Source organism: Abramis brama, assembly GCF_963993115.1.
Source record: "Abramis brama genome assembly, chromosome: 7".
NCBI classification, from domain to species: domain Eukaryota; kingdom Metazoa; phylum Chordata; class Actinopteri; order Cypriniformes; family Leuciscidae; genus Abramis; species Abramis brama.
Window position 1 is genome coordinate 17404738 of NC_139969.1, and position 20881 is coordinate 17425618.

Consider the following 20881-nt stretch of genomic DNA (forward strand, 5'->3'; position numbering starts at 1 on the left):
AAGAAAACACAGAACAAACAGGCTAATGTGCATACGTCCATCTCGCGAATGTACAGTCTTCTTTTACCATATTCTCCCATTAGCCGCTTTTCCACTGGCCAGCGCGAGCACAGAGCTGTCATTTTAGTCTTACACACTTGGACACCACACGCGGCTATTGATTGACTGACCACGAACAGGTAATAACTTGCTTGCATTTTTCATTCGTTAATGTCTCGCGGTCTTGCAGTGTTTTACCCTGTTTTTTTTTTTTGTTTGTTTGTTTTTTTGAACAATAACATTTTGGGCTTAAAGTCTGTTGTAACGCAAGCATTACTGAACATGTACCGAGTAAAATATTACTGAAAATGGATTAGTAATGCCTTACACTACTGCGTTACAGCAAAAAGTAATATGTTACTGTAATGCATTACTTTTGTAACGCGTTACTCCCAACACTGTTCGTAATAAACATTATTGACAGTGCATGCACACACAGGTCTTCATACCTGTGCATATGACAAACCTACGTGCCACAGTTTTACAGCTACATTGTTAAAGAGATTTTTTGCTAAACACTTACTCTCCCCAAACATTATAGCATCATTATTTTTGCTCTTTGGAACATTATGTGAAACCAATCACTAGACACAGCATCTCTTTAACAGTAAGATAAATGATCAAGTGTTGCTTTCTAAACGCCGATCATCATAGATCATTGTGAAGACATTTTGACCCAGTAAGTTACTCAAATGAAATTACTGGCTCATATTATCGCAATTATTAGTCAAGCATGCTCTACTCTAACAGATAGCATTAGACAACACTACAGGATCCAGTAGAATTAACCACATCAGAGAACTAATATAGGAGCTCCATATCGCCTAAGCTGTCAAACAGTACAGAGCTGAATCTACAGCATAGGATTAATCAGATGAAAATGGCATAGCTGTGATTGGAGAATGCTGCACCTTTTTGAGGGACCAAGTCATTTAGAATATGAAGAATGATCAGTAATGAATTGATCTTGGCGTTGTTTACAGAGAACCGCTATCAGTGACATATATATCCACTCACATATACACACACACACACACACACACACACACACACACATACATATATATATATATATATATATATATAAACTAAAAATGGAATACTTCAAACTAATATTCTCTTAAAGTGTTCAGGTTTGGTCATTTTGGCTATGTAGCAAAATTCTATCCATTCAAATTTTGAAAAGTTGAAAAGTACATTATATAGACTTCATTGTTTGCGCAATGTGCAAATTAAAATATCTGGCAAATCAGAAATAATTGACAATCAGCCCCAATGCAAACACTTTCCAAAGGATGCAATTTCATTCTAGTTAATGCTCAAGCCTAAACAGGGAAATGATGATGTTTCCCCACCGTATGCACAAGTACACATGAGGGGTTTGGAGGCTGGAGGCTGTGGCTCTGGCAGATGCACCTGCTCCTCTGTGTTTATGTGTGTGATAAATCAGTGAGCTCTACAGCTGGACACCTGAGTCTGTGGTGCCTCTCGGGGTTCTGGCACTGCTAGAAATCATCAAATAAATCAGTACACCTCATCAAACCCCCTTTTGCAGTGAGTCAATAAAACAGAGTCTTTACAGGGGTCAAACACTGTGAGGAATCATAATAAATTGCTCAAGTGAGATATGTTACAGATTAGGTAGACTTGAAGAAAACAAAAACAAAAATCACCTTCTTTTGTCTGATACTTCGACAATTACATTTTTTGCATTGGTGTTTAATGGACAATTAAACAGACTGTAACATACTGCACTTTAAAGGCTTCTATGTAAATGCCCATTGTCTAAAGATTTCTGAATGTTTTGTGCCGTTTATGTAAAGTTAACATGCTTTTAAAGGCGGTACAGAAAGACAAAAAACAAACAGACAGCTATGGAACACACACTTGAAAAGGTCAGGTGAGCATTGCTTGTGAAGTTTCAAAGGTCTCATCCCCAAGTCAAAGACTCACATCACATTAGGACTGACTAAAGGCAAGACCAAAATCCAGATCAAATAGCACTACACAGTAAATGCTTCTCGGTACTAATTAAACTATGAAAGAGAATTTGCACTTTAAAAACGGTTCACGAATATAACTTCATGACAATGCAATTTGAGACTGCACATTTCCCCGAACTTGAGATATATGATAGAAACGGTTTTAATTAAGCCCATAAGAATGCCAACATTCATATCAAGATTAAACAAGATGACGATAAATGGATTTTACATAATTCCAAAACTCAAAACCCGCCAAATAATGTCTATTAAAAAAAAAAAGAAAAAAAAAAAGTTTTGTCTGTCACCTACAGCAAGTAACCTAATTTTGTCTTATCAGTTTGTATTTAGTCACCAGACTGTCACTTTATCCTACTTCACACACTCCTACAAAACGGAGGAACGGAAACAGGTGCAATGGAATGGATGCAACCAAAACTGGCGCAGCAACAAATCTCTGAGGCACAAAGCACCTTATAGGATATCTATACGTTTTATTTCCAATAAATCTTCCCCATGATTGTTTAAGTGACAAGTGCCTTGGTGACTAAAAAAAGGAGGTGAAGGAAGACAGAAAAAGGAGAAATATGGGCCAGCCCTCCTTTCAGCCTTTACACTTTCCTCCTTCCTTCTGTCTCTCAAACACTGCTCTCCTGCCCACTTCCTTGGAAACTTTATCACATACCCTTCCACCAGCGTCGCCAGAACTTCCCACTGCAATTTGTTATAAAAACTTTTCAGTTGGCCCACACGTGGTCTGGTTTTTAAAGAGCTTCTCACGTGGTCTGTGGGCTATTGAGTCGTCACAGGCCCCCTGAATGATGGCCGAAAAATAAGGCACTGCAGACAATGCTTGGTCTTGATTAATTCAGTTCTTTCAGGACCCTGCACCGTCGTCCGGGCAGCTTCGTACAATTGCTGCTTTGATGCGTCGGGTAACGTGCTCGCTCTCACTCGCTCAAGAGAAACAAAATTTTCAAATTTCCCTCTCGACATCTATAGAAAACGAAAATGCTGCCCGTTTCAAAACAGCACAACATGACAAAAACACAACTGACCTGATCAGCCATACAAGCTGCGTTGCTGTTGGACTCCGACATGATTCGATAGTGCCCAGTAGTTCTCTCGTCTCAACTCTCGAGTTCTTCATTCACACCTCTCCGTTTGCTTCCGCAGAGAGGGGGGGATGGGGGGAACAGCCTCCTTTTGGCCAGGCTTGATTAATGCCTGAATTATTTTCACCTCATTTCATCTGATGGAGTTCTGCTTCCTCTCCGCCTCTTTCAATCATTCGGCATGGAAGGTCCCCCTCCACCGCTGCCACTTTCTCGCTCACTCCCTCTCCCTCCCTTTCTGTTTCTCTCTCTCTCTCTTGCTCCCTCATCCTTACCTCGTCCGTTGTACTGCGAGTTGGGGAAAGCACCCCCTCCTCTTCTGTATCCCCCATTCTACAAAACAGACAGAGGAGATCCACAGCCTTTGCCTCTACCTCCATAATGAATGGAGTCGTTGTCATTCCAGCACTTTGGCTGCATACTGAGTGCTAGGAGCTGCTAGCTTAGCTGCCTGGAGTCACAGGCGCTGCCAAGCTTTTCAGCGGCCGGCCCACATGATGAAAGACAAAAGTAAGGAGAGGTCCGCTTCCATGGGGCGCGCAACTCTCGATGTCTCTGCATTTCATCCACTTGTTCTCGAGGCAGCTGCACCCAGACCACCAACGCTCCCATTCAGCAACACTTGACTCTCAAATCCTCATCCCTTGACATTGCCAATTCTCCTGTAAGGTCCTGCAAGAGGCCAGAGGAGGGATATACCCTTCCGTTTGTCTGTCGGTCAGGCTGCCGCCTTGTAATTCATCCGTTCGCTGCAGGTTACAAGATTTTCTCAGCAATAAACGGGCAAAAATCTATAGAGGACATTATGTGGCAGACTGTGGAAAACTGCATTACAATTCACACAGAAAAAAAAGTAACCTACAGACAAAAGAAAGCTCTCAGTGGCAGCTCCTGGCGATGGACCCAACTGAGCATCCTGTTATTGGTGTTAAAAGTTGACAGACTTCTGGCATTTTGCCTAATGAGCATTTGAAAGAGGTGTACAATAGTGGTGATGCAGTTGATGAGCAGAATTCAAGAGGACGGCACAGACATCTCTATCCGCATCACAATGTGGAATGGATTACACGTGATAACTGCGGTACCAAACTAAGGTTTTAAGGTTTCATTTTAAATACATATTCAATAGCCCAAATTAAATAGGGACAAATATACAGTGGCATGAAATAATATTTGGAAACATTTGGACACTTTAGTTACACTTGAAATATCTGAATGTCATTTCATTAGAAACCAAAATATCAAACCAAGTGGAATCTGGAAACAAATGCTACTAGAGGTTTTACAAGAATTTTACAATTTATTTATAATGACTTTTAAGCAATGGTATATCAAGGTGATTTTTAGTGGATGAATGAAGTTAGTTCTCATCAAGCAAAATAACATCTATATATATTTACTATATTTTAAATATTATATCTTATTTCATAATTTAAAAATCTAACTTATTTTGGTTAAAAAGGTATGTTTGTGCCATATTTCTTTAAAATAAATGCCACTTGGTTTGATATTTTGTTACATAATTGTAAATGGCATTCGTAATTTTTTAAGTGTGGCATAACAGTCCAAATTGTATGAAGATAATGCAAATACAGTATAAAAGCAAGCCTTTTTTCTAATATCCTCCAAGCCATCCCAAAAAGTGTTATGCCTAAATAAAATGTAAAAAAGAGTAAATATAATAAAAATAGAAAATAAAAAAAATACATGAAACTATTTTACATACAAAATCCTAACCTTAATAATCAAAAAAAAGAGACAGAGTTTATTATGCCTATGAGTTATTGATGATGCTCTTCCAGCTGAGTTTAAATGCATCTGCTCTGCCTGTTTGACCCTTTGGGCACAGATATCATCACATAGAGATGAGCATCTCTTTACACTTAACTAGACAAAGTTCTTACACAACAAAATTATACTGCAAAAACATCAGAGCCATGACCTAGGGGTTAGCATACATGCTTTAGGGTAAGGACGGTCTTGTGAGGTTCAAATCAGTCTTGTGTCATGTCACAATCCTACTTCCCCCTTTTCTCCCCAGTATTTCTACTGTTCCCTGTCTTCTTTCTCTATACAAACTGGCAAAGAGTCTGGTTTCATAAACAAATCTTTAATAATGATCTGAAGTCAAATTACAGTAGCCTATTTCAGAAATCAACAGCTAATTTGAGAGTGTCCTCTCAATTAATATGTGAGTTTCAACAACAACAAGCAGCTGGCTGAGACTTTATGTATTTGTGACACCTACCCTTTCACACAAACACACACATATACACGCACATAGCTCCGGGCAACTCCTTGTGTCTGTGCCACGAGCCCGGCTGTAAGGGAATCTGACACAGGCGGTCATTAGAGACTCCTCAGGGGCCCCAGCCAACCCCTATTAGTCAAGCAGCAGCACGGAACCTCGCCTCCCATCACAAAAACACTCGCTTCTAATGAGGATATGTACACTCCGCTATTTGCGCTGCCCCATATCAATAGCATAATAGCGAGTGATGAGAACAAGGAAGGGCTGTGATTGAAATGAAATAAACACATCAAAACAAAACTCATTAGACGGATCCTAAACAAGTGTGCACACTTGGGAGTGGGGGAATACGACCTCCTAATTACACACTTAGCGCTCATTAAGGAATTTCAATTTCATAATAAAAACAAACCTAACCTAATCACAAAAACCAAATCATAACCATTTTGAATAGCATTTTTCAAAAGCAAATTTGTGTTTCTAAGCTAAACTTGGATGATAAAATTGTTCCCAGAAGTTGGCTAAATATAAACACACAGAGAGTGTATGTATATATATATATATACACACACTGTATACGTCCTATATATATATATATATATAACGTTAATATATGTATAACGCCTATATATATATATATATATATATATATATATATATATAAAATTTAATTTAACATCATTATAAAATTATAAATCATTACTTTTATTAATAAAATATTTTACCTTTAGAATGAACTACCTGACATTTTTGCACATTCAGTTCAAAACTATTCACAGTACAGTAACTCTAATAATCCTTCTGGAACTTTAAGGTGTTAAGACCCTTTGAGTGCACAATGAAGAAATAGCAGGATTTTGAGCTTAGCGACTGCAATTACTCGGTCACCTCTACTTAGGACCTTCACTTGCAATCTGTGAGTCAGCAAACCCACCTCTTAACCATTAGGCTACCAGCATAGCATACTTTGCAGCTCTGTGTGTTTTGGCACTACTACAGTACTAAAGATATAGCTAGACATTCTAATATAGAAAAATTAGTGGGTAATCCTTTCCTTTTTCATATAATGTAAGTGAAAGGAAACTTTAGACTTTCAAAGTCTAAAATAACAAAAAGCTCCACTAAGATGGTATATATCACATGTGTGCTGCATTCCAGGTCAAGGTTATAATAGTTAACTGAAACTAAAACCATAAAAAAGACATTTTGTTGCTTGAAATAAAATAAACGTTAACTTAAAACAAAATCTAAAAATAAAATAAACTTATTTCAGCTAGTTGCCAAGACAACATTTCTCATTTTCATAAAATAAAAAAAAATAAAAAAATAAAAACTATATAGACGTTAGGGATGCTCCAATCGATCGGATTATCGGTATTGGCCCATAATCAGATTCAATGACTCAATCGGTAGTCACTTAATTTGGCTGATCTCACAAACGGATCACAATTTATTGAAGTAAAACCATAAAAAGTCCCCACTGGCGTGCATTTGTGCCACGTTCTGCTATGTATCTTCACGATACATTAGTAAACCATAGTAAATCGCACGTAGATCTTAAGAAAATCCTCACGGAGTGACATGACATGCTGCTTGGCTAAAGCTACATGTATAGGACTTCCAGGATCCGGTCGCTTTGAGATCATGACGTCATCATGTCAAGCATGAATATTAACAAAATAAAATAGCTTTTTCTGGGGTTTTCTCAGCACTCTTGTAACAAAAGAACCTCCAAACATGATCAAAATTTGAAGGGGTTTTCTATCAAATGAGGACATGTACTTGATGATGCCTTGTTTTTTTGTTTTTTTTAGAGTTATGCCACTTACAGGTAGATGTGAAATCATTAAAAATGCCTTCAGGGTGTAAGGCACTGCTAAGGGGTTAGCAGAGACAGTCAACAGAGAGCTTACACCTCACTTATATAAAGCTTGAATGACCAGAATCGGTATCAGCCAAATGTGATGACAAGAAATCGGTAGTCGGAATCTAGAGCTGTCTCTGTTAAGGAATTTCCCTTGTGGTGATTTTGAGTGGCTTAAAGGATAATTCCGGTATTTAGCACTTTGAGTCTCTTTTCTGGTTTGTTTTGGATGCACTAGAGTGGTGGACACAGAAATTTTGACGATGGGTCCTGTCTCGACTTTTTGACTCGTTTAGAATCGCCTTTGACCGCTTCAGAGTGGCTGGCTATGGGCATGCACGAACATGTCCTTAAAACAACCCTTAACGTTCGTTTTCAAAACTGTGCAACTCACCGAGTGGTTAGTGGTGTTCGTTGATGTTCCAAAACAAGTAGCGTAGCGAAATACAGTTTCTGTCGTGTTTTATTTGGCATTTTGTAAAATCCCATTGATTTCTGTTGGAGGACTCATTGCTCGTTGATATTACTGCGCTTTAGACTCAAATATCGAGCGGAAGTTTATACGCGGTTGTGAGGTATCTGAAAAAATAGTTCCACTATAGCAAATAACACGGATTGAAATCATACATTGCGCCGATATATTTGTTTTTAATCATCAACGAACACCACTAACTAGTGGTGTTCGTTGACCAAAAAAATTTTGACCAAAAATTTATATCAAGGTTTTTTTCAAAATTATGCCGATTTTCCAGTTTATGACGTTTTTTTTTTTTTTTTTTTTCATGCATGGTGTTCAATGCATTTTCTACTGGTTGAGAGAGAAATTACTGCAGTAAATTGACTTAGGATGGTCTATTTTACTGTCATTAGTGAATATTGTAGAATAATTCGGGAATTCGGGGTGATGTAAAAAAAAAATTGCATCACAATAAGAGTATTGTGATTGTCAAACCATTTTAGTAACTAAAACTGAATTTTATTAGGTTTAGTGACAACATGTTACAATGTTTACATGGTACAATTTCTAGTAAGCTATGCTTTTTTTATTATTTCAATTAAATTCAATTATTGTGATTTGATTTAATATTGACTCATTTGGATATTAGGTAGGCTACACAAGATAGGCATTAATTTTTCTCAAGAAAAAAAACTCACCTAATGCTGTAAACATACAGAGAGCCCTATCAGCTGGCAGTATTATACAATGCGTTTTTTTATTATAATAACAACTTTATTTAATGATATAAGTAAAAATATAATAAATATGTAATATAGTACACATATTTAGCGAAATACTCTCTATAGCTCTTTTTCTAGCCAACTAACGTGCTATAGCCTATATGGTCATCAAATGGCTTTCCTGAGGTAAATGTTACGTGACATAATTGTTCTCCAGCTGTTTTATTGACCCCTTTGTTTGATTGATTGGTCGATATTATGTATGAGGAATATACATTTCGGTAAGTTGTACTGTATCTTTCAACAGTGTTCATTCGTGTTTATTTACTATTTGCTAGAGATGATCGGTTCACGTGCCGCTAGGGATCTGTCGCATCATATTTACAAGCGCCAAAACGGTATTTATTGTTTGAATTTTGTAATAAAAGTGACAGAATCTGAGAGCTGAGATTTTTTTATATCATAAGTAACCTGCTCTGTCTAGTCTTCGCGATTTTTGTGCATGAGAAAATGGATGTGTGGCGTGAGAGCGTGTGAAAAGTGTCAATTGCGTGTGTCTCACGGTGAATGCGTGAGAATTGGCGTGCTTGCGGCTAAGGTGCTGGAGCAAATTGCTCGTGTTGCCGCCTTTGGCCCGACAGCACTTGCATAAAATGGTTGAGGTGAGGTCATCCATCTTCCCTGTAACGTAACACCAGAGCACTGCTGTTTACCCTCACCACGCCTCACAGTCACTGCTTAGAAGTGCAACATTGTAAAGGGTCCGTCTGAAACAGTGTCGCGCGGCGCAGCTTAACATTCGTTCCGAACGTTGTGTAATTAAATACATCGGTATGGCGGTATATTAAAAATTAATATCATAACGAAAATATACACCGGTTTTCGGTATGAACCGGTATACCGCCCAGCACTACCACTAACCACTCGGTGAGTTGCACAGTTTTGAAAACGAACGTTAAGGGTTGTTTTAAGGACATGTTCGTGCATGCCCATAGCCAGCCACTCTGAAGCGGTCAAAGGCGATTCTAAACGAGTCAAAAATTCGAGACAGGACCCATCGTCAAAATTAGGGATGTCCCGATACCACTTTTTGCCGAACTAGTCCGATACCGATACTTTCATTTTTGGTACTCGCCGATACTGATACCGTAACCGATACCTGAATTTTCACTGCATTTGTAATTTTTAAATGTATTAGTAGATAAACCAAAATAATATAAATCATATTAGTTGGCTTAATTTGTTCATCAAATATATATTTCTTTCAGTTATTTTCATGCTTAATTAAGCCTGCTAAAATGCATTGTATGAGCTTCTGTTACTGTCACTGTTCATTCTATTGCTCTATCATATTGTATCTTTCATTTAATAGCACAGCACATATTTAGAGCTGCTTCAGCAGGGCTCAGTGCTGAGGATTGGGTCAGTGGTTCAGATGTTTGTCAAAACCAGTGAAATATCAATTATTTAATCCAATTTTGATACTACAACAAAAACTACCTGCCTAATTAATGTGAATTTAAAAGAAGTAAGCAGTCAGTAACAAAATAAGAACAAACAATCGAATTAGAAATAGGACAAATAAATACAATAGAACAAAGAAAGACTACAAATGAAATAAACAGTGTTTTTAGAGTTTTTCAGGTAGATCTAACAGGTACAGAAATTTTAATAAAGTAATCAAATGTGAAAAAAGCATATTCATTACTGTATAAATTATATATAGATGGATATTTTTGTAAAGTTGAAAAGGGTAGCCTATTTAGTCAAGAGCAGTGAGTATTTATTTCAGAAGCAGGTTTATCAAACTGCTGCCCCTTTAAGACCGAACGCACGGACCGCATTTGAACATGCTACGTTCATTTGAGATATAACCGACTTTGTTTACTATAGGATACTCGCCAAGACGGGCGTTTTTACATAATTTTGTGTGAATTCGTCCGTACAAGCGCAAGACGTGAAAGACAATATTTCAGTATTCGCGCGCTGAGACGCAGGTTTGCGGGGCGCGCACTTTGGATGTTTTGAGTTCATGGAACTTCTTGACCTGCACACATCCTGTAATAATGTAGGGAACCACTCGTTATACTTAAATCAGGTAACAGTTCATGTTTTACTTTACTTACATATACGATTTAGTTTTCAACCAAATAACATGTGCTGAGTGAATGATCAGCAATCAAGAGCATTCAACTCGCGCTCTCTCTCTCTCTCACTCACTCTTGTCAGTTAACGTTAATAATAAGCTACATGCCTCGTTTTATTTTCTTTGCCATCCGACTGAACAAACTTTCCACTGTTGTCTGTTTAAAGGGATGTGCTCGACCAGCTCGCGCGTCTATGCCTCAGTTCACCTCGACAAAGCACTCGCGGCGGCCAGTTTCGTTTCGCAAAATGTACGTGGTATCGGTGCGTGGTATCGGCGAATTTTTATGAGTACGAGTACGAGTATATGAGGACAGTATCGGCCCGATCCCCGATGCCAGTATCGGTATCGGGCCATCCCTAGTCAAAATTTCTGTGTCCACCACTCTAGTTCATCCAAAACAAACCAGAAAAGAGACTCAAAGTGCTAAATACCGGAATTATCCTTTAATATTGCAATGTTATGATGTGGTCAGCAGGCACTTTGAATCTTGAAGGAGATTCAAAAGCAAAACAGGCTATTAATAATCCAAACACTTTGAATGAACATGGAGGAGAATAATGCAAACCACACAATGCATAAACGAGAACTGACAAAGAACAACTGAAACACAGGGCTATATAAACATGGGTAGAACAAAGGAAAGTAAACTACACATATGTGAAACTAATATGTAACTACAGAAACAAACAAGGACATAATCAGTAACCAATGAAACCGAAACAAAACAGAGCAGGAAAACAGGAACTAAAGGAAAGAGAACAGAATGTCAAAAGAAGGGTCTAGATAACAGAACATAAACCTGACTATTAGCTTGCTGGGCTATTGTTTGCATAACATTTAGTTCCAATCCTTGAATCTGACTGGACGAGAGGCTTTCTAAGATTGCTGATATTTCACCAGTAAGACAGAGTGAATCTCAGTCGATCTCTCTCTCTCATTCGCTGTATGTTTAGGCTTGTTAATATGGAGCTGCTGTACAAATCACAATGGTACACAGAGTCTTAAGTAAAAAAGAGCCAGTTGGTGAAAAAAACACATTCTTCACTCGTTATCATTATTAACTTATTTAACATTCAACACACGCATTAAGTTTTTTTTTAATAAGGACATAGCCTTATTAAAAAAAAAAAAAAAAAACGTAAACATCGTGGTTGCGGCGGTTGCTTGCATCCTTTGTGGTTGGCTTGTCAGTATAGAGGTATTACAATATTGCAGTTATCACGACAGCCCTATCGGTATCGGTTGCAAAAATCCTGGTCGGAGCATCCCAAATAGACCTATTTTTAAAAAATAATAAAAAATAACAAAAACACTACAAAATGACTAAAACTACCTAAAATGAAAATCAAAACAGAAAATATAAAAATAAAAACTAATTAAAAATATTAATAAAACTATAATAGTATCTCAGTGACACTAAAATAACAGTGTGACTGAAGCTGTTTTTGAACTTTGAAACAACACAAGTCATTAATCAATGTTTGCCTAGGTCATATGGACTACTTTTATTATACTTTCATGAACCTTTTATAGTTTTTTGTTAATATAATTCACTTTCACTTTATGGAAAAGAATGACCAAGACATTCTTAAAAAAAAAAAAGGTGGACGAAGGTGAGGACGAAAAGGTGAGTTTAATTTAGAGACCCATGGGTCATTTGGACCTCACAACAAGAGTTAATTCAGAAGCCTCTACAGTGTAAACTAAAAACAGGAAAGTAACACAAGAGGTTTCCAGATTCACCAGGGAGTTTCAGTAAGTGTGGTTTCCAGCAAGAGCCCTTAAGCAGGTGTTTCCCATTCAGGGCACGTTCGTTCTATTGACAAGCTGAACAAGAGGGCCTCAGTGAGGGCTAAAATACTACTGCTGACTAAAAACGTCACTTTTTCAAACTTAGTGCAGGCTTTGATGAGCCGTCTCCTTCCGGAGCTCTCTTTTGCCCCATTTACAATCTAGAGTGGTATGTCCAACACACAAAAACAACCCAAAGCAAACACACACACAAAACAGAGGACCACGGTTTTAGACAATCAACTCGCATGATTTTTACCCCCTGCACATGACAGCACACAGGCTGAAATACTGAATGGTTGTTAACCATTCTGGTAACAGAGATATTAAACAATTGCTAATATCTAAAATAGGAAACATAATATCTGAGACATTTCCACAATCTTATTTAGCTTTTGGAGAGACTTAGAAACCTTAAAAAATTATGGCACCATTTACTTGCTAAACATTAGATGCACTTGAAATAAATACAATGGAATAGATTTAAAACAAAAATGTAGAACTAAGCTGACAAGCAATGTTAGGATGTAATTAGTATCATTAAACAAAGCAGAGTGACTTTAAAATAGTAACTAATATTATGACTAAATTTTGTACATTACTATTTTAATTTGCTATGGTTGGAGTCATAATTTTAGCATAATATTTAAGAAATATTAAGAAAAATTACAAACAAAATGTTTTTTTTAAAGGTATAAGATTATTAAAAGGTGGAAAAAGCCATCAAATGTTAAAAATAATAATAATAATAATAATAGCTTTGGAAAATCGAGGAATGCTACACAAGATGAATGCAAAGTGACTTATTGTGTTACAAAATAGAGAAACATCCCAAACACAGTGAACTCAAGTTTACAAAAAGGGAAGCTGCTGACAGGCTCAACCTAGATAGATAGAGAGAGAGAAAACTCACAAATCAGGTCTATTAACTGAAAATTTCAATGAACAATTAAAAGCATTCAAGTGTGTAAAATAGCTTAATAGAATTGACTACTAATAAAAGGAATAATTCAAATAAGATGAGAGTTTTCTTCACCAGTTCCCATTACATCACACTGAATTCATATTTATGTCTATCATTATAAATCAACTTAATATGCTATCACTGTGTATTACGCTTCAATGGTGATTACAATGGTGCTAAAACGGGTATCAGCCATTTTTTTGTACAAAAGGAAGTAATGCAGTGAATCTTAATCTAAGCCCATGTTGGACCAGACACTAAATAGGGAAGTCAGTGAAAAGTCTGGCACGAACATTGTAGGGGGCAAAACAGACATATTTATGGACCTTCGTCTGAAAACGACTTCCTGCCTCGTTCCTTTGGAGTGCGAGTGTGTGTTTGTGTGCGTACAGGGCAAAGAGAGAATTTGTGACGTCCACCTGGTCCAAACGGCTTTCGGGACACTGAAGAGCAATTTCCAACGCTTGGATTAACCTGAAGCTTCCATGATTATTCCCCCCCAACCCCCCCAACTGCCATAATTTGGCTGGAAGGGCCCCAGCTGCTAATTCTTTATAAATAGCGTGTAGCTCAGACCTCCTCCGGGGAGAATGGGGCTCAGAGGAATGGCTTGGGCACAAATCAGGCTGGAAAAAGCACACAACATACACATTTTGACAAACATATGGGACCATCGCTGAGGATGAACTTGAGGTACATGTGACTTTGTTGCGCCTCACGTGGATCTGACAATCGGCCAATTAGAAAAGTGACAACAGGCTATCAAGCTGTGTTTTGAGTTCGAGAATTTTTTTTTTTTTAGAAAAGTTCGTTCTAGAAGCTGAAAATGCAAGGGAAGGCTTGTAATATGGCCATCTATGTTTTGACAAATGGTTGAAAATCTGTTTGAAAGAGGACAGAGACCCTGCTCTCAGAGTTTACAAGTTGTCTTATGGGGTGGATGCCTTTTCTTTCAGCACACAAAGGGAAGTAGTATAAAAAAGCACCAGATGAGATTCTCTGACATTTGAGTTAGGCTTTCTGTCACGAGTATATGAGAGCCACGCAGTGAGCACTGTTTACTCACACACAGAGGTCACGTTATAAGGTTAAATGGTGAAATTTTGCCTTTTCATAAACCACAAAAAGAGACTTGTATGACCATTTATAATTATCTTGGTCAAATTAGCAGGTCAAAAAATACACAAGGCCTCAAAAGTTGTCGTCATCGTTTTTTGAACTGTGACAACTTTAACACTCTGATTCCTGTCAATTTCTGGTTTCCGTTTGAAATTGTGTTTTCTCTGAATGTATTATGGATTTCCTGGCTCTTAATTTAATGCATGAACTAGTCAACACAAAAGCATGGGTTGTGTTGCTGTGATCTTTCAACATGGAGAGCTTCAAAATGATAAATAATAGGTCAAGGGGCTGTTTCTGTGGAGAAACCCTGAGAACAGCAGACCCCCCCTCATCCCATGCCTTTTTCTCCCATTCACACCACCACGGGGGGAGCAGGTCGGGTTCAAGCGCAACAAATTACCTAAATATGGGCTGAAAAGGCTTTAAGGGACTTCAATTCAACCGTTAAAAATAAAATTAATAAAAGAAGATTTAGGAAGCCAGGTGGATGGAACACAATGCTAAACTGCAGTCCATAATTTCAGCTAGCGAGGAGAAAAAGTGGCTCTTTCTTGGTCAGTATTTGTGTTTAGCCTGGGTAGAATAGGGGCACCTCCACACATAAAGGCGAGAGGAAAGAACACAGAAAAACGAAATTTTCAGCCTGAGTGGTTACTTCAAATGAAATCTAAAGGCTGATTCTCAATGGGCCCTTTTAGCGGAGGGGAGTGTTTTTAAAAGAATCGCAGCAGTGGACGTGTTTAGCATTTGGTGGCCCTTGTCCTCCAATTGTGCGTACTCCACGGTGGCTGCCTTCTCTCTAGGCTCGCTACACTCCACAGACAGTACAGTCTGGGGCTCGAACATAGACAGAAATCATGTTTGACTTCCCTTTTGCTCAACCACATCTGTTCCCATGCCCCTGAAGGCACTTCGGTTGCGCAGCTACAAAAGATGTGTACGCTGTAGTTAATGTGAGTGAGTGACAGCTCAATATGTTCCTTACATAAGTCTGAAAGTGCTGCTGACCTAGGCATGGCCTTGAACTTGATGCTCACCTGCTATAAATGAGACTCTGGATTATGAACAAAAGAAAATAATCACACTAAAGCATACAGATACTTTTTATAAAAAATTCTGTGACATCTCATACATTTTTTTAAATTTGGGCTCTGTTCAAAACTCTAGTGAGTTTGGAACAGACATCACTGTTGTTAAAGAGATAGTTCCCTCAAAAATTCTTTACCCACTAAACTGTATGAATTTGTTTCTTCAGTGGAACATAAAAAAGACATGCTTTTTTTTTTGTCTATACAATAGAAGTTATGGGAATAAGTGTATATGACTTTCATCTTTTAGTTGAACACAATCAAATTTATATTGGACTCCAATGTTGTTTGATCCCCATCGTCTTTTGTGTTCCACAAGAGACAAAAAAAAATGCTTCCAGTACAGGTTTGGAATGATATTAGGCATTAGGGTGTAAAAATGTTGAGTTGACAAAAGTTTCATTTTGTACTATCCCTTTAAATTGTGTTGTTTATACCTATGGAAGCTTGTTTCCGCCACTGAATAATAAATAAATAATAATAATTGCGACTTTTTATCTCACAATTCTGACTTTTTTTCTCAGAATTGCGATATATCAAGTCAGAATTGTGACTTTTTTCCTCAGAATTGCGAGATATGAAGTCAGAATTGTGAGAAATAAAGTCGCAATTCTGAGAAATAAAGTCGCAATTGCGAGATATAAAGTTGCAATTCTGAGAAATAAAGTGGCAATTGCGAGATATAAAGTCGCAACTGCAGGATATAAAGTCACAATTCTGAGAAATAAAGTCGCAATTGCGAGATATAAAGTCTCAATTCTGAGAAATAAAGTCGCAATTGGGAGATATAAAGTCAGAATTGCATGATATAAAGTCGCAATTGCGTGTTATAAAGTCAGAATTGTGAGATATAAACTATTCTGTGGTAAAAAAAAAAAAATAATTTAAAAAAAAGTTTTTTCCTTAGAATTGAAAGGAAGAAATTCCTTAGAAAAGATGTCAGAATTGCGAGATATAAACTCGCAATTGCGTGTTATAAAGTCAGAATAGGCCTATGTCACACTTCCTGCTTCCGGAACGCGGAGTAGGGATTCAGAACTTCCGGTCAACAGTATTTCTCTATAAGGATTTAGATTATCAGCCATAATGTCTAAACCATCCGAGGTAGACTGACCACGAGCTATGAGGTTGTGAAACGAAGGTTTTTGCTCCTGTAGAAGCTATAAGTTCATATGAAATCAACCTTGTTTTAAGAAAAACATGTTTTACCCGCAATCTTATGAAAAAAAAACTACACTACCCACAATCCTAAGCGTAGCAGCAACGTCTGCTGATTGGTCCAACTCGCTGTTACCATAGAAACGTTTACCTTACTGGCGGCGGAATTCAAACACTTACCTCTGTAATTGAAAATGAATTTCTCCCAGAAGAACTTGTACCCTTTCCTCAGTTTTGACGTTTCACTTGAGAGTTTTCATTTACCATCCGAACTACATCGTCATATGTGACTTCCGGCAGGTTGCGGAGAGATTTGGTCCAGCAGTATCTATCGGACTAAGCCACTGTAAAAAGCTAACCGGAAGAGCCGTATCCCTACTAAAAGACGTACTTTCCGGTCTTCAATTTTTTCGTGACATAGGCCTATTGCGTGATATAAAGTCGCAATTGCGAGAAAAAAAGTCAGAATTCTGACTTTATGACACGCAATTCTGACTTTATATCTTGCAATTCTGACTTTATAACACGCAATTGCGAGTTTATATCACGCAATTCTGACTTTATATCTTGCAATTCTGACTTTATAACACGCAATTGCGACTTTATTTCATGCAATTCTGACTTTATATCTCGCAATTCTGAGAAATAAAGTCAGAATTGCGAGATGTAAATTCGCAATTGTGAGATAAAAAGTCGCAATTATCTTTTAAAATGTTTTATTTTGTGGCGGAAACAAGCTTCCATATATACCTGTCACCATGTTATGTAGGATGCCCTGTTATTTTAACTATATTTATTGTGTGAATGTGTATATGAATGTGAGCATTGTTTTTTAGAGGATGCACAAGCAAATTTCGTTGTATGGTACTACTGCACAATGACAATAAATCTACTACTACTATGTTCTGGCTAAAATCTAATGCAGTGCTGGGAATAGCATATAATACATTTTTATGCCTGATGTCCATTGCAGACATCGCAAAATACCAGTCTTAGCCTAATGGTTAGAGAGTCGGACTTGTAACCCAAAGGTTGTGAGTTTGATTCTCAATACCGGTAGGAAAGGAAACAGCTGAGGTTCCCTTGAGGAAAGCACCTAACCACTGCTCCGGGTGTGTGTGTCTGCGGGTTGCAGTTTATTACTCACTGCTCCTAATGTATGTGGACTAACTTGGATGGGTTAAATACAGAAGACAAATTCCGAGTATGGGTTACCATACTTGGCCTTCACATCACTTCACTTCACCATGCCATGTTTGTTATTCCAAAGATGGTCGTCCTTCACAGATAAGGCAATTCTAAAATGCACTACGTCAAGCTCAGGGAAATTATTCATGGCCTTAATGCATTAATGTATAATATTTATTATTATAATAATTATAATATATACATTATTATTCTAAATGTAGAGACAAAATAGTTTTTTTTTTTTACTTTAAAACTTTAAAAATGTACTATTTCACCCAATATACATGCGTTTGTCATGTATTTTTTTGTGCCCATTAAAAGTAAAGCATTGTTAGCTTTGCAGATTAGCAACATCTACTGAACATCTAACGCTACTGAAACTATGTCTCACACACTTCACGTGAGGAGCGCTGTTTGTGTGGGGCACACGAGTCACCATTAACCATGTCTTGGAACCATTAACGGAAACGATGCGGAAGCATTTCAAATCAGTCACTTTTGTAAATTTTCAATTTAAGTCAATTTAGAGGTTCCATTTCTGTTAGGATGAGGATTTAGAATGATGGGTGACCGTGAGACAGCTCACTAAAATCATGTAATTTACGGTTGCTCGTTTAGTTTAATGCTAATTAATTGACCTGTGCTTTGAAATGTTTGAAAGCCCAGAGAGGAGAGTTAAAACGTGCAGCAGTAGCCCAGCATCCTGAGGGACTATGGGATCCAAAATTTGTTTGCGTTTAATTTCCACTTCACAGATAGCAGCACACATTAACAACCCTTGGGAAAGGTTGGAGAGCTGCCAGTGGGACAGAAGAAAAAGTAAGTACAGCATAGGGTCATCACAGCTCAATCAACAGTTCCTCCACAACTGCTTCTGAATGTCTGACAACTCTAGCATTAATTCCTTTCATGTCATTCTACTAGGCTCTAATTATATTTTGGGTTACAGCAGCTCTTACAGTCTCTACTGTCACTGTCAGAGGGGAACAATGGGCTTTTCGCTGGTGATATCTCATTGTCAACATGTCAGGATATTCTTAAAGCTGAACAGATTCTGTCGGAGACAAAGAGGAATTAACACCATTCAAAGCACTGACACAAGCTTCCTGCCTTTTGACAGTATACAAAACCATATAGCCTACTAAGGTACTACGGATTACCACTTGGTCAGATATTGTACATTAAGCAGAACTATTTGTGTAAAATGAGGTGCCACTATCGTAATCAGTAAAAGTAATTTAGAGTTATGAGCAAACAAATGTGCCGGTCAAAATCTTCTTTCCCTTCTTGAGAGCCAACCGAACCTCTGTACTGAGTAAGTTTTAAGTCATAAATCACTGACAGCCAAAAGCACATCTCACCACTAAAAAGAGTTTGTGCCCAAAGAGTTTAAAAGCCAGAATGTAAACGCAAGTCTCTATGGGTTGCAGAGCAATTTAGTATTTGGAAGCCATCAAATACATTATAAACATCTGATAAACAACAACCTTGATAGACAAAATAAAAATATAATAAAATTAAGATTAGATTTAGGATTAAATTTTTAAGATTAAGACTGTGATTGTGCCAAACAAGCATATTCAATCAATAATCATCATAATAATAAGAATCAGAATTTTGGAAACAAATCATACATATTCCATCTGCAAGATACACATTTACAAAAATAAATACACTTGTTTAGATGTACAAAATGTACAGGGCACAGTACAAGGCTACAAGTACAGGACAATACAGTTATATGAACATAGAGAGAAACACAGGAGCCATAACCATTACAATCACTATAACCAATCACACAAGGGGAGGACTAGGGTGGGGACGGACCTCAAAGGTTTATTTGCTATAGGACCCCTACAACAGTTTCCCTAGCGTTTACAACCTCATATGGAATTCCATATCCATTCTATAACCATGTTCCAGTCCTGAAAAGCTTTTGAGACAGAATTTAGGAGGGAATCGTGGGATCATGTAAATTGTCCAATTGTGGAATATTGTTATCCTTATTTCTAAACTGTAAATATAATTAAATCTGAAAATGTACTAATTCTCATTTTATGCGGTCACAGTAGTAACTCATTTTAAGTGTCGCAGCTTTTACAAATGAAAAAAAAAAATAGACTGGTTTAATGGAGAAACAGTTTAAGCAGTGAAACACTTTTGATTACACTTAAACTTACAATATAATTATACATTTAAGTACTGAGTAATAATAATTAACTACATTTACTTACTATAGGGTTATGGTTAGAAACAGGGGTTGGTTTAGGGTTAGTTGCATGTAATTATGCATAACTTATAGTTATTACTACAGTAACTACATTACAGTAACAAGTCACAAGGACACTGTAAAATAAAGTGGTACCCCACTATATCTTTACAGTTACAGCACAGAACCAGAAACATATTATCCACCTAAAGTCACACAAAAGACATGAGCATCACTCATCCTGACCAAAAATTGCAGCAAAGCAGCTGCTCCATGCAAACCACTGACACTTCACACAAACATATCACAAATAAGCATTCAGAAACACTAAAAATAACAAGAGTAGGTCTTAAAATAAAAAACCCAGAAGTAGCAACTATAGCTATAATCGCATCAAAAATCATTAATCAATCGATTTTTATTTTATTTTTCTGAAATTTATGAATCTCATTCGATATTCCATCTTATAGAATCAAGCCCCCTTGAAAAACTATTTTTTTTACAAGTATTATGACAGAGAGACAGTGTTGACATCTATTTACAAGACGTCATACATCCCTTACTTGCGTTATGGTGTTGCAGCACTTTTTCTCAGTATGCAAACACTTTAACATTAGCTCACACTGCCAGATGTGTGTGCATTCAGCACAGCAATGGTTAAAAAAGCCATCAGGGATTGGAAACAATTTATAGCCCAACTCAGAAGTCATATACAGTTTTAAATTACTTTCATAATCATCAGGAAAATTTCTTTATTTAAATAAATAAATAAATGAAAAAAA

At 37.3% G+C, this 20881-nt stretch overlaps 1 protein-coding gene across 2 annotated transcripts in view; it reads right to left on the reverse strand.

Moving 5' to 3' along the window:
* The window catches only part of slc6a9 (solute carrier family 6 member 9), a 59972-nt gene that overhangs the window by 26182 nt on the left and 12909 nt on the right, over positions 1 to 20881 (reverse strand). Inside the window, exon 1 of one of the 2 annotated variants that reach the window (XM_084119947.1) lies at positions 3080 to 3366. The exons of the other annotated variant lie outside the window; for it this stretch is intronic. Coding sequence (XP_083976073.1) covers positions 3080 to 3121 — 42 coding nt within the window. The 5' untranslated portion in view covers positions 3122 to 3366. Of the gene's footprint in view, positions 1 to 3079; positions 3367 to 20881 lie in introns of those variants that run through there. 2 annotated transcript variants of the gene reach the window in all.